Source organism: Dermacentor andersoni, chromosome 3, assembly GCF_023375885.2.
Source record: "Dermacentor andersoni chromosome 3, qqDerAnde1_hic_scaffold, whole genome shotgun sequence".
NCBI classification, from domain to species: domain Eukaryota; kingdom Metazoa; phylum Arthropoda; class Arachnida; order Ixodida; family Ixodidae; genus Dermacentor; species Dermacentor andersoni.
This window is the reverse complement of record NC_092816.1, coordinates 71,632,170-71,647,001: the sequence shown is the minus strand read 5'-3', so window position 1 is coordinate 71,647,001 and position 14,832 is coordinate 71,632,170. Positions and strand designations below refer to the sequence as shown.

The window sequence follows — 14,832 nt, the reverse complement described above, 5'->3', positions numbered from 1 at the left end:
GCAAAGCGCATACGAAGCTACCGGCACTATGCGCCCGCTGAAAACATCGCAAATGGCTTTGAAGGCTAGGCCCGCGCATACGTGCACTTATGCTGGGACCTTACATGGCCTCCGCCAAGGGCGTCTACTACGATGCCCGCCATTCGCGTGCCCAACGCCGTAGTAGACGCCGCGGTTGTTTCCACTCTGTATGGAGCGGCGGGCGAGGAGGACAACGAGTCACCGTAGTAGCTGCCCGAGAAGAACGACCCTCGTCACTCCCCTCATCCCCCTGCCTCACGCACCACAGGAGAGGGCACGCATCCGGGCCGCGTTCCTCGCTCGCGCACGCGAGATTGAACCGCGTTCGCCGGCTCCCCTTCACACAATTTCTTACACGGAACCTCACGGCGACGGCAGAAATGCGCCCGGAGTGTCCATGTAATTGCTATCGCAATACAATGTTTTAGTTTGGTTTTGACGCACAGCTTTTGGGCACCCGTTTCAGTGTTTGGCGTCGGTGACCGTGGGTGTAACCGAGCGAACGAGCACATCGAAGGGTGAAAGGCGGCGATAGCGAAGAGAGCACGAGGAGGAAAGCGGAGGAGTAGAGTGCAGCGAGACCATGAGGCGGAAGAGGAGGGTATGGCGAAAGCGTGACAAGTAAAGCGTAGTGCTGCGCAAGACGGTCTCTGCGGCGACGACCACTATAAAGTGGCGCCGGTGTAGCGGGGCCTCATCTGTTCACCGATGGCATGCGGCGAGCGCGTTCACTGATACTATATATATGGTAACAAAGCGCTGCATGAGCGGAAGTACATTTGCGGCGGCTGCAGTGAATTGCGCCACGCATCACCTATGCGCTGTCTCTCGCGATCTCCCGATGAGCTACTCAGTCGCGCCACACTTCACTCCGTTAGCAATGTGCCATACGAGAATGACTGTCCGCGCGAGTCAATATATGGCGAAACGAAAACACGTATAGAGCTGCGCTCGAATTTCGCATTAGGGAGTATCGTAATCGTCGGTGTACTTTTTTTAGACGTAGTTCAGTATTTTCAAGCAGGTGCTAATGCTTGTATTAAATGCATTATTGAAGAATATTTTGTTAGAACAGACTAAACGTACTTATTACTACAGTCGCGTGTCGATGTGTTATGTGTACATCGTTCAGCGATGTATACATGTATGCAGTATGCTATATTTAAGGAGCCTGTTGATATGTTCCAAATGTTCTGCATAGCTACATTTGCTTCAACATATCAGCATGTACAGATCACGCGCGTAAGCTTCTTCGAAACGCCCATCACGGGACCCTTCATCGAAACGCACATGCGTATTAAATATTCAAGAAGACGAAGTTTGAAGGCACCTCCTGAACGTCGGCGTCGTGCAACAGCGCCTCCACATCGCGGGCGCTGAAGACGCCATCCTGGAGTATCCAGTCACCGGAGCCGGCAAATGCGTAGCCGGCGTGAATGACGTGCTTGTGCGTTGTGCCGGAGACCATCATGTTCTTGAAGCACTGGCGCAGCGTGGATACCTCCGGGTTCAGCAGAACCTCCAGGGCCAGGCTCTCCGTCGAGTGCTGGATAAGCAGCTCTGCACGAGAAAACCAGAAATGAGAGAATTTACCTTCAACTTCAAAAAAATTACGAGTGAGTCCACCGCAACTGCGTCCCCTCTCGTCCAACTCAAGGCAAAGGAAATACTTTTCTGGGACACCTCAGCGTCCCTCGTAATGCAGTGGCACCCCTAAGGCGCTTTCTTTTGAACCATTCTACAATAGTATGTAGTAAGAAACGCTACTCACAATGAGCGGTTCGCGTGAGCTAGACGTATTACATAGTGCATGAACTACATGACCGCACGAGGAGGAGGAATTAACCTTATTTGTAAAAATGAGCTGGCGTTGGAGTCATCCGAGGTGGGCGGCGTCCCTGATTCAGGACGCCGTGGGCCTGAGCCGATAGCTTGGCCCTCCTCACCAGACAATGCTGGCCTTCAGGGCTAGGGTTTGTCCGCTGGGCCTCCCACTGCTCGACGGTTGGTCCGGTTACGTGTGGTGTCGATGGGCTGTGCCCGCACTCTCATACCATGTGGCAGAGCGTATTGGGCGCGCAGAGCAGAAGGCGCACTTGTAAGTGTAGCTCGCAGGATGCATGGCGTGCAGCAGGGTGCCGTGCGGGAACGTGCCGATCTGTCGTTTGCGGAATATCACCGCCTCTTCTCTAGCCAGCTTGGGATGCGGTGGTGGACCGCACGAGAAAGCGAATTTCTTATAGAACACTTATTTCTTTGTATGAGTCAATAAATGAGAGCCCTACGGATGCCTGCCTTGGATTCTCAGTTTTGTCCTGCAAGAAACGCCAATAAAAGGAAAGCTGAAGGGAGTGCCACAAGTCGTACACGAAAAATACAGACAATTGATACAGAGAATTGACTTTTTAGCTCAATAGTCTACTTATATACTAAAGTGGGAGAAGGAACTGCCCTTCCTTTGACGATCAAAGGCTTCTTGTCAGCGGCGTCATAGGTTGGTTAGATGGAAGACTGCAGTTAGTAAGCAAAGCAGCCTTGGGACGACGAGCTTACACGTCAGCGATGTAGGGAGCCCACAGAACACGGGCGCGATTCTCAAGCAAACCACCCGGGCAGGCGGTGCCGCTGACTGAGTAGTGATACCTCTATTGCAGGGCCACACAACTCACAGCTATAGCGAGGGCCAAAACCAACTTCTCTAGCAGCCACCCGAGCCACACTTTACTGAGAAACGTTGCATACTTTGTTCGCGGAAAGGCAGTCCGTTTATGGTATCGTCGCATTTGTTGCTGTTGAAATGTCACGTCTGTCACTGTAGACGGAAGCCGGTTCATGTTCAGAAGCATCAAACAGAACGTCTGTTCCCAGATGTAGGTGCTTCCAGAGAAAGAGGCCAGTTTCAGGGCCTCTCTCTTGTTAAAGAAGTGAATGAGGGGCTGCGTCTGATTCATGCCTTTTATGGATTCTGCAAAGACAACAAGTCGATGCACTCGAGCTGCACTGTGGCGTGGCAATATCCCGGCCCTGTCGAAAAAAAGATCGAGAAACATGTGGTCGCCCTTTCTCTCTTACTATATTTACTTGAGATGCTGTGCCTGCTGTGCCAAAAAGTTCTCGATATGTTTTGAAGATAAAACTTTGTTTTCCCTGTGCATGAATGTTTCTCCGTAAATTAAAAAAAAAAACGCTTTCTTACACCCTGTATTATATGACTCACGTGGATTGGGTCAATTTTCCGGGAATAATTTATAATAACTGCCGTAACTGTCACCCGCTTGCTGAGTAAGAGAACAAGTGTGACTTGGTGCGCGCCTTTTACGTACATTTCATTCTCTAGTACGTCTCACTTAAGAATAACTGGGCTGATCTGGGTGTCTGGGCATAAAGGATTAGCTATGAATGAAATAGCAGAAAACCTAGCGAAAGCAGCCTTTAGTGGTCTTTTTGTCTCTGCAATTCCAGCATCAGCTTACATGACTGCTTCTAGCTTCAGAAGGCGTGCAATTTTGTTAGACTCGTTTAAGCTATCTTTAACAAGTTCGTCTAAGGATACTTCTTATTCTACTGGCGAGAAAATTTCTACCATACTCACACATTTCAAGTTTTTTAGACTAAACTGCGCTGTAGAGACCCTGTTTAAAAAACATGTCTTCTAAAACACGCAATCTGCCGCCCTCCCTCGATGCCCAAAATGTGATAATGGAACCGTATACAATATTTAATTATCCAGCGACTTGTTGTGGTTACGAAAAAAAAAAAAAAAGAGCTTTAGCAGTAGCGTTTCGCCGCAATGAATCTTCATTCCTAATATTCTGTCATTGAGAGCCTCCTCTATGGACCATTGTCATAGGGATGTCAGCGCAGCAGTTGAGAAATCTTGGTTCAATTCAACACGATTTCCTTGTTAAATTCTTAAGGCATTATGTTATTTATTTTTTTATTTGACCTAAAAATCATGTTTTTTTAGGCTTGACTGTTAATCGTTTCAATACCGCTCAACCCTTAGCCAATCCTTCGTAGTGGGTATGAACCACACTTAAGGGACATTGATTGATTGATTGAAAACCTTATTATTCCACCGAGCTGGGGTGCCCGCCTCTTAATCTACACGTAGGTAGTGGGGAAGGACGAAGCAGTCCCCGCACGTTGAGGACGGTGAGTCTTCACGGCCTCAACGGCCAGGCGGATTGCTCGACGCTGGTCGTATTCAGCCTCGCTCTGGAGCAAGGCCTCCCAGGCTTCTCTACTGTCAATGTTTTTCTTGGCCCCTGGGGGCTAGCACACTCCCATATTATATGGTTTAGCGTACCTTTTTGCTTACAAATTTTGCAGAGGGGGTCGTTATAGTCCCTCGTCTGTGTTAAGTAGAGCCAATGTGGTGATGTATAATTGTTTCCCTGGAGGCGTCGCCAAATGCGAGCGTCCTCCAGAGAGAGAGACCGATGCGGAGGCGGAAAGATTCTTCTTTCGGCTTTGTAACGATCGACAACTTGAAGAACCCTGGCGGCAAGCGCGAAAGCAACTCTAACATCCACAACAACACGGCAGTGCGTGGATGGCATTTAAGGCACTTCTTCTTCGCACTTCTGCGCCCAGATCAATCACTCCTTTTTTTTTCAGCGGTTTGACGATGATAATGACGTTCATGATGCTCCGCTGTGTTTCGCGCGTGCCCACTAAGAGGTACAGGCCATGAATCGCGTGGCAGAAGGTAGCTTTAAAAAATTATTATTTGAAGAGTAGAATAAAAAAAGAATATACCTGAAAAATTGGAATAGTATGCAAGTTAGCAGTCAGGCGAACTGAAAGAAAATAATGAGAGATGTAATAATGAAGGAGAGAATAAAGACAACGTTCATAAACGATGGTCAGTACATGGAGGAGAATGATCTCTGGCCGCATGAAATGATATCAACCATTTAAGGGACAGCGACAGAAGACCACGTCATCACATCGTTTATGAACGTTGTCTTTATTCTCTCCTTCATTATTACATCTTTTATTATTTTCTTTCAGTTCGCCTGACTGCTAACTTGCATACTATTCCAATTTTTCAGGTATGTTCTTTTTTTATTCTACTCTTCAAATAAGAATTTTTTAAAGCTACCTTCTGCCACGCGATTCATGGCCTGTACCTCTTAGTGGGCACGCGTGAAAAACAGCGGAGCATCATGAACGTCATTATCATCGTCAACCCGCTGAAAAAAAAAAAAAAAGGAGTGATTGATCTGAGCGCAGAAGTGTGAAGAAGAAGTGCCTTAAATGCCATCCACGCACTGCCGTGTTCTTGTGAACGTCAGAGTTGCTTTCGCTCTTGCCGCCTGGGTTCTTCACAACAGACTGACCTTTCTAGTGTGCCTCATGCCATTCCCTACTCCGCGCTGAAAGGACACGAAACAAAACCTCTCCGGATGAAGACGCTACCAGAGAATGTGTGGCCTGTGAAGAGATCGTGATTCTGAAAGTAAGGCAACGGATTTAATTATTTCCATTTATTACAGCAAATGGTGCTGTTAGTGTGACCACCAGCATCGACTCGAACTAAGTGGATTAAAGATCCCTGCCGAAAATCGAGAAAAGCCTGAGAAATCTTATGGCTTCCCGCATGTTTAGTTGGATCGAGTTCAGAAGACCGAAATGCGCCAAGATACTGAACAGAACAATCGCGTGCGCACTCATCGTATCCCTAGCGTGCCTCATGCTCCTACCGACGACGTATCGCGGGGCTTCCCTCGGCTATCTCCGTGAAGCTGTAGCCACTGGGTCTCCTAATAACGTGAAGCCTTCAACAGATGAGCCCGCTTCTGCGGAGCCGATGTCTGAGGAATCCGCGCCAGTCGAGCCAAATGCCTCTAGGTCATTCTCCGTTCAGGTAACTTCGGTTAAGCCAGTACAAGTCGCGAACTCCTCTTATGGCGCGATTGCGGAGAATGCCACAAGCACACCTGGCTGGAAAGTGCTAAACGCCTGCGGTACGGCCCTTCGGGTCCTCTATTACGTACACACCGCTCCGGACCATTTCGACCGGCGTCGCCTGCTGCGAAGTACCATAGGCAACCCCGCAGTCGCCGCGTTCCTCAACTCCTCCGTGGTCTTCTTCGTCGGCCAGACCACCGACGCGGAACTGAGCGCTGAGGTGCGTGCGGAGGCCGCGTGCGAAGGCGACGTGGTGCTGCTGGAACACGTGGACACCTACCGGAACCTGACCTACAAGTTCATCGGCGCTACAAAGTGGCTCACTGCTAACGGCTGCCTCGGTCCGTCGACAGATGTGGTTGTCAAACTAGACGACGACGTCATTGTCAACGTGTTCCTTCTGGCGTCTTACGTAAAGCGCCATTTGGCCGCCGGCACTCGTGATTCCAGGAGAGTTCACTGCGCTACCATGCCGGTCCTGAAGCCTATCCGCGAGAAAAAATTTAAATGGTTCGTCACAAAGGAAGAGTACGCCAACGACACGTATCCTCCTTACTGCTGCGGCGCAGCCTACCTTATGAGGGCGTCTGTACTGGCTTTATTGGTCGAGGCGACTTCGAGCGTGCCGTTCTTTTGGGTGGACGACGTCTACGCCACAGGACTGCTGACGAGGGCAGCCAACGTGAGTCTGGTCGACATACGGAAAAAATACGTGATCTTCACATCGAAGAATACGACGGCGGTGAGCAACAGTACGCTGTTCTTACACTGGGGTATGACACCCACGCTTTTCACCAGAACCTACCGGTTCTGGGCTAATGTGTTGGGACAGAACCGGACAGAGTGATCATGTACAATGGTGTGGCGGTGCATGAGCGACGGGTGACGGTGTTGATGACGTACCAAGTGAAATTGAACATGACTTTCGAAATCAATGTGCGCCGATCTAATAGAACACCTTTATGTGAAGCCAAACTGCGTGAAATTAACTAGCATCTTAGTTGACAGAAATGCCGATATTTCATTAAGTTTAGAAAGAAATACAGAGCCATTTGAATAAGCTTAGAAAGGTGCGACAATCTAAGAGCAGCAGAAAAAGATGACAATGCCAATTTTTTTTTCGCACTGTGAGGCATCAATCATAACGACAATATTTATCGCTAGAGTCTTTATAATCTTTTAAAATCCCATTTAATGTACTATTGTAGCAGCGATGTTTCGCCTTGAGTAGACATTCCGTAGGTGTCGTCCCACATGATAAGTGGTACCTCCCAAACGAGCGCATTTTAGGGACCAATCCAAGTTTGCACTATGACTTTTTGAGGCATATGTAACTAAGGCCTGCGAACTGGCAAAAATACGGCAGGCTGGGAAATAAATAAGGCTTTAGTAATCTTTTCGGGCCTTCATATTTAGGAATGTTTAAGCAGTAAGTAAACAAAAGCTGCACATAATAGAGGGCAAACGGCCTTTCCGATGGAACACATTATTGGCAACCAATTTTACCAAGCCAAAGCGCAGGCGCAGGTACTCCCGCTCTAGTAGAACAAGATGATGGAACTTGAAAGCTCGTGAACCTGAATATGAGACATGCAAATTCTAAAACCTGGTGTGCATGAAGTTTCATAGGTCATGGAAATATGGAGTCTACGCACCCACGGCTGACTGTTGCGTTGCTTACGTAGCCTGTCGTCTGCTCGTTCCGCTCTTTATTATTTACGCGGTTAATTTGCCTAGGCCTGCTAGGGGACTCGCCACAATTTAGACGCGGATGCTTGACTGAGTTCGCATCAGTTATATTCTGGTCACAGTATCAAAACGATGTGTTTACACGTTTACTAAGAGGAAAAATTAAAATTGAGTGCTGTCTAATTTTAAGCGTGAGGCGTATGTTGCCTAACCTGGTTTCAATGACGTACAGCTATGCTAGATTATAGCGAGCTACTTCCGATATAGGGAGCGAATGTCGCAGTCTGGAGCGAAGAACGCGATATTACCTGCGTATGCATATGTGCGTAACTTACGATGACGTTGAATGGAACTCGGTAAGATATTGAATAATTAAGGCGACTTCGGAACACCTCGAGTATCCCCATAAGCTGGCAGTGTATATTTGAAGGGGAGGCTCTTAAATAACGGAAGAATTCCCTCCTTGTTAAAGATTCCCATAACCATGGGACAAGGTAGTTGTAAGTTCAAGGTTTGTAGCCGATCCACTAAACTTTCGTGCTCTGCACTATAGTAGGCTTTGAAAATGTCTAGTCGCAAGAGCAGCGACCTGTTTCTGACCTCGTGTTAATTTTATTGCGCTTTCTAGGTCAATGTGAACATGTCAGATGGAACATTTTGGGCTGAAGTTCATTTCGCTGATCTCAAGAATTTCTTGTTCTGCACACATTTCGTACGACCGTTATACGAAACTATTTCACTTAACCAGCAATTGGTCGAATATGATCAATTGTGTGTACTTCCACATGACTTTTAAGAATCTAAAATATTTTAGTAATTTTTCATGCGCATATAATTTCACGAAAATTTAGCTGACTAGCCTATCGTAGCTAAAAAAGTCATCATCAGACTTGTTAAATATATATTACGAATATAACAGAGATTCCGCCGCCTGAACCTGGAGATGAAGCTAGCAGATGCTTTATAGCCTCAGGCAATTCGATAACCTACAAATTTCACCAAAATAATCAGACAGAATTCCTAACATGGAAGGAATTGACAAGAGAAAAAAAGAATACTATCACCTCGAGCAATCCTTACAGATGGTTAACCAGCGAAGCTGAAACGTGCGGCCCCGGTGTTTATCACTGGATAAATCCCGACGCTTCATTAAAGTCTTTCTCAATTATTGGTTACGTCTTTGTGTTTCTTTGTTAAATGTTTGAGATTACAAGCAATTAAATAACTGACTAATTATATAATTAATAATTATTGAAAGAAGACGACGACGCTGGAGCCATTGCTGATTATGATCGCTTTTTTCTATACGCAGGCACGATAATGGGGCTTTTAACAGCTTCGCTGTAAACAATCGCACTTCTAGTCTCTTCGTACTTATTTTTCTAACAACGTGTTTATTTATTCCAAGGCAAAACCAACGACTCGGTATTAGTTAATCGCGGAAGCGATTTTTATACTGCAACGAAAACTGAGTTACCCATGTTTGTTTTTAGAATTTCACTGGAAATCAATATGCTTACAATATATTCGTATCTTGCATGGAAAATTATGCGTTCAGACAAGCTATTAAAAAATTTGAAATCGCTCCAAGTTTTGGGATAATGGTTATTTAATAAGTTTTTCCGAACGGCTTCTTTCTTTTTCTTTAATCACGAGAGCAGGCGGCATTCTACCAGCCCTATAGCAATTCCTTTTATCTAATCGAACCAAAAAATCTATTGCTTCTTGCGGAAGCTATGCACAGCGGCACAGATAATCGCGGTTTCTTGCTCACTACACGCGTCAGACGAGACGACGTAGGAGGGGTTTGTAACAATTTTAATAAATACATTATTTAACGAATGTTCGCGGCTGACCACTGTGAAGCGTAATCAGTAGTCGACCAAGAAAGTCCAAATAGACTACGGCTCACGGTCGTGTCTATTTTCTTCTTCGAAAGGCAGGCGTGCAAACACGAACACTAGAAGGAAGGCGGATAACTTCACAAACGCCGACTGTTAATTAAAGGTCGCACAACGGCGATAAAGAAGACACAAATTTTATCTGCGCATGGTGGATGAATGAATGCTATGAGCATCCCTTTTGAAACGAGGCGGTGGGTGAGGAGACGCAGGCTATCAAAGACCAGTCAAAAATTGAGATCAAGATTCCTCCTGGTGCCGCAATATGCTCCTAGACTTCTCAACGGCGCTCCATCAAGTTTACCATGCTAAGCTCGTTTATATGGTGTTGAGAAACTTGGAGATGGCCAAATACCCACTATGATTGATGACTCTTTTTCATTCGTTATCAGTTGGCTGAATAGAACGAATACACTTTCAGCACTACTGAGGTCCTGTCGGGCGCTTGGCACGGTTTCCTGTCGGCTCCACACCTGTTTCTGCTATATGTAATTGATATCGGGGAAAATTAAGCTGTGAGTTGGTGACTGCATGGCCTAACGATCGCTTTCAATCCCGTCTTGCTGTCGCTGGGTTAGCGACGCTTTTTGCCATTCCTTGCACAATGAAAGCAGAGGTGATTTCTGTCAACAAATAAACACTAACGTCGTCAAATCAATAATAGGCGGTCCTGCCAGCAGCACCGCAAGTGCTTGTTGGTTCTTATGCAATTTATTTTCATATGCAGCAGCTCAAGTAATAGTAGCAGTATACCATCACTCGAAACACGTGACACTCACGGTTCAAATGACCAAAGTGTCGTATCTGAAGATGTTCTCGGTATTAAGTGCATGCGCAGCAAATGCAGCTTCCGTTTCACCTACCTTATTCTCGTAAAAGCAATGAAAGAAGGCATACTCAGTCGCGTGTCGTAACATTTCTGATTCAATAACGACAAAAAAAGTGAGACATGTGAAAGCGGCCACCGCGAAAGCACAGCAAAAACTAACTCAGCCAGATACTCGACTTCTTTAAAGGGACTGAAAACCATGGTTCATGGTGCATGTCTCTTTTTTTTTATCTTTCTCTTTCTTTTTATTTTGCTGCAGAAAGCCCGTCCAATCATACAGTGGTAACGCGGAAAGCACCATGGGACGCCTTTTATCAGCATTTATCGATCTGCAGCAAGGAGTATTCGTAGTGTGGAAACATGCTGGAAACAGTGATAGGTGAGCGCGGTGGCAGTTATACGCCGGCATTGGTGGAAAGCAAACGACAAGTGCGGTTCTAGCTGTAAGAAATTAATGTTTTATATATCAGGCCCGTGTTCTTGCGGCTCATGTTTTCTGAAGTGTTGAATTATGTCCACAATAATAGCCACGTGCTTTCGTGGTTTCCTGTGCAACTTCTTTATTCTTATACAAGCCAAATCTTTCTTTTTTTCCTCAGGCAAGCCAATTGAGCGAGTGAGTAAAAAGTTTATTGAAAAAAAAAAGAAATATGGCACGATCGTTGGGGCCTCAATTCCAGGGCCCCCACTTGTATGAGCGGCTCGCTGCAGGCTTGGTCCAGCCAAGCCAAGCTAAGTGGTAGTATATGCCAATAGTGCTATTATTAATTTCTATTTGATTCAACCGCGTCTTTATACTATTATTATTTGCACCTTCCGCATCAATGCTGCATCTAGGCCTTCGATTGTGCGACGTACAGTGGCGCACTCCTGCACCCACGCATTCGACTGCACGGGGTGCAAGGCAAGGTGTAGTGCAGTGCACGAGTGGGTGCACTCCGCGGCGCACACACAACCTGAGCCACCGGTAGCTTTTCGTTTGCGGTGTCCCACACTTGTCTTTTCTGAATCTAACAAATTTATTGTAGTGTTGCTGGCGCCCATCTACGGCTCAATTAGTTCAATGACATGTTGTATCACGTAGGAAGACCGCGTAACTCGGGGAACTCACTCGCAAACAACTCACGCGCGTACAAAAAGCATTCCTTTGCGCCGCCATGCAATAACTGCCGCGACAGCTCAGCTGCTCCACCCGTTGCCGCGAAGACAGCATCGCTCGTTCTTTTTTTTTGCTTCGTAATACGTATAGACTAAAAGCGGAAACGCCAAATATAAGAACAGATTTTTTTTTTAAATCGAGAAGTATGCGGTGCTTAATAACAGCTGACTTACATAGAGTAATCTCATTTGCTACTACTGAAGTATCAAGGTGTCACCGACAGTTCGCGCCTCATACTGTTATTGGCGACTTTCTGTGCCAATTAAATATTATTATCTCTACTTAAATTGCCAACCGTATGGTCGAATCTATCATTACAAGTTATGCTCTTTTCGTTTCCACCAACATCTCACAACACGTTCTAGGCGGTTGTCCGTCCCTTGAAACTCTGGAGTTTAACATCCTGAAATGAGTTATGAGAGACACCGTGTAGCGAAAAGCTCCGGAATAATTTTAACCGCCTCTGGATTTTAACGTGCACCTAAAATCGAAGTACACGAGTGTTTGTTCCTCTTTCTTCTTCTTTTCTTTTTCTTTTTTTGCATTCGAAGTACTTTTGCATTCGAAGCAAATCGAAGTACTTGCCGCTTTATAAATAAAGAAAGAAGAAAAAGCAGATAAAGATAGAAAAGAAAACGATAAAAAAGGCGAGCGGCGGTGGCACTACGCAGTTTGCTACATTTGCAGTTGCCGACACCTAATCGGGAACTCGCGAGTTGACGGTGCGTGCACCTGCTGGGGGTGCGATCTTGTACGCGTTCCAAAATAGAACGGAGGCGGTTCGCTCCACCGAGCCAAATACGATTCGTCAATTTGAGCCGTGGCGAACGCCATGACGTCAATTGTGACGTGATATCTGCTGTCAATCATTCCGTGTCGTCTGCTATCGGACGAACGGAACGGAACATACCGCCTATTTCGTGACGTAAAGAACGAACCGCCTCCGTTCTATTTTGGAACGCGTACAAGATGGCAGAGGTCCGTATACTTGCAGGTGCTTTGCAGTTGCGCCCGAGCTATGTGTCACCCGCGGCTTTGCGCTCTGTCGACACGCTTATGCGCGCTTCGTGCCTGCTCAGTTTGGTTGAGATAAGCTGCTATAGGCTGAACCGGCAGCAGCACACGAGGTGGAGAAGTTTAGGTTCACGAGCGTAGAAGCCGAGCGTTCTGTGCGCCGCCCGCGTGCGTAACACTTGTAGTTTCGCGTATATGCTAATGGTTGAGCGTGGAAGTCAAGCAAACATAGAGCGTTACTTTCGGCCTTTCTATGTAAACCCTCTGCCACACACGTGAATGCTAATGCAGTGACGTTTGCCCAAAACGAGGCCTCGTGCTAATGCTGCCTGTTCATCTCGCGCAACCAAGGCACTTAAAGGGACAATAAAGAGAAAAGCTACGTTGAGCCGCATTACTAAATTACATTTGTGCAATACCGGAAAAGCCACTCTTACAGCGAGCCGACTTTTGGTAAGCCAGAAAAAAATCAAGTTCCCGCGCCATTACGGCGTGACTAAATGAATGGCGACGGCGTCTGCTGAGGCCTAGCTAGCTTGTTATCGTTAAACACGTCCTACATTGTATTCTGAAACGGCCAAACGCGTACTGAACTCAGCAAATTTGAAGACCCTTTACTTAGGCGGCAACGGGGGGCCCACATATGAGAAGGTCGTTTAATATCCGCGTCGTCACACTGGCGTACCGACGCGGGGGTTTCTGCGGGAAATAAAACAAATGGAACTATAATCTTCATTTTATCTTGTAGTAATCAATTCCTTAGCGAGAAATCAAGGAGGCTAGAGTTTTGAAATGTAGTGGGTTCGTCTCCGTTCATCTCCTTCTTAGGAATACAACAATTAACCATATATTTCGTATTTATTTACACATTACAATTTCCAAAGGAAACAGTTAATTTTCCTTACGCTTTCGCGCTCCTAAAGAAGACAAGCGCAGTATGCTTTCTATGTGTGCAAGCATAAGATGTCTACAAATGGCGTGAGATGGCGCTGATTCTTTAACGCCTTACAACACCCGAACTAACCTGTTTAAGTTTTCCTTCTTCCCTCGCACTGTAACAGATTGGAACAGCCTGCCATTATCACAATTGATAAACACCGATTCTATTGACCGCTTGTGTCTTTGATACTGGGGGTATTGCCATATCGGCAAGCCTTGTTACTGTTTCCTTTTTCTTTTTTTACACGTGAATATTGTATAATACTTTCCACATCATCCTTATTCTGTTATTTTCAGTATTTTGCAATGAGCGCTCGTTCAACTTTTGGTACTTGTTTTTTCCCCTCTCTCGATAGTGGTCGCCAGTGCTCATATATGCGTGTGATACTGTTTTAATGTTTGTCAAGTTGCCTTCCTTCAGTGTACCTTCTCTTAATCTTATTAGTCGTCGCTTTCATTTCTTGTTTTCTTAAGATATTTACATATGTTGCATTGCTTTTGTGTTTTCTTTTCATGTATGTATGTATATATACGTGCATACGTAAATACTTATGTATTCTGCCCCTCCTGCTTGGGCACTCATTTGGGCCTGCAGTATTGTATAAATAAATAAATAAATAAATAAATAAATAAATAGACTCACCGTTGTGTGGGCCCGCGCTGACCTTGACGGACAGGCAGGCCTTTTCGGCTGAGGCCAGGTCTGTGCCGGTGGCCTTGACGTCCCATGATAGCAGTCCTGCAGAGAGAAATGAACGAAATTAAAAGCGTGAATCGCAGGCACTGTACAAGCATATTGGAGGAGGAGGAAAGAATAGAGAAGGCAGGGATGTTAATCAGAAATGGATCTGGTTGGTTAGCCTACACTGGGGAACGGGAAAGGGAGAATAGAGAAGAGAGTGTAGACCCATCAGAGTACTACTACATGCCCTCAACCAAAACAAACGAGGCTTGCGTCTAGCGCGACGGCTGCGTCTTTCCGTAATTGATGCGGCTATCAAAGCGACCGTACGGACTCCTTTTCTTATCTTGTTTTTAAGTGATACGATTGCGAACGGGTTAAATTAGTAAAGGCGAAGATTGGGCTAGTTGAATTACTCAGTTCACGAGTGATCGAACGTGCGGCAAGTCGCATTGTTTTTTCATTGACGCAGCAGCAGCCGCCCCGACGCAACACAAACACAAGCGTACGCAGTATAGAGGAAAGGCGGGTCGAGACATACAGGGATTAACCACGGCAAGATGTAAACGAAAGGGAACGATAAAATGGCACGACTGGCCAGGACAATCACAGGGGAGCATCTAAAGAGACTTATTTCATTTTACTACGCTTATTTCGCTTGACCAAGTCAAGGAGGATGTCC

At 46.1% G+C, this 14,832-nt stretch overlaps 2 protein-coding genes across 2 annotated transcripts in view; one reads left to right on the top strand and one right to left on the bottom strand.

Moving 5' to 3' along the window:
* futsch overlaps window positions 1–14,832 on the bottom strand; it is a 192,363-nt gene that overhangs the window by 39,158 nt on the left and 138,373 nt on the right. Inside the window, exons 2-3 of the mRNA XM_055062076.2 lie at window positions 14,112–14,207; window positions 1,352–1,581 (exon numbers count right to left, since the gene is read on the bottom strand). Coding sequence (XP_054918051.1) covers window positions 1,352–1,581; window positions 14,112–14,207 — 326 coding nt within the window. The remainder of the gene's footprint in view (window positions 1–1,351; window positions 1,582–14,111; window positions 14,208–14,832) is intronic.
* On the top strand, window positions 5,060–8,796 carry LOC126545547 (beta-1,3-galactosyltransferase 5-like). Its single transcript, XM_055062081.2, has one exon. The coding sequence runs from the start codon at window positions 5,615–5,617 to the stop codon at window positions 6,782–6,784; it is 1,170 nt and encodes a 389-aa protein (XP_054918056.1). The 5' UTR covers window positions 5,060–5,614; the 3' UTR covers window positions 6,785–8,796.

What these genes read in the sequence shown, in the direction of transcription:
- LOC126545547 (XM_055062081.2), top strand. Translation starts at nt 5,615, where the DNA reads ATGGCTTCCCGCATGTTTAGTTGGATCGAGTTCAGAAGACCGAAATGC.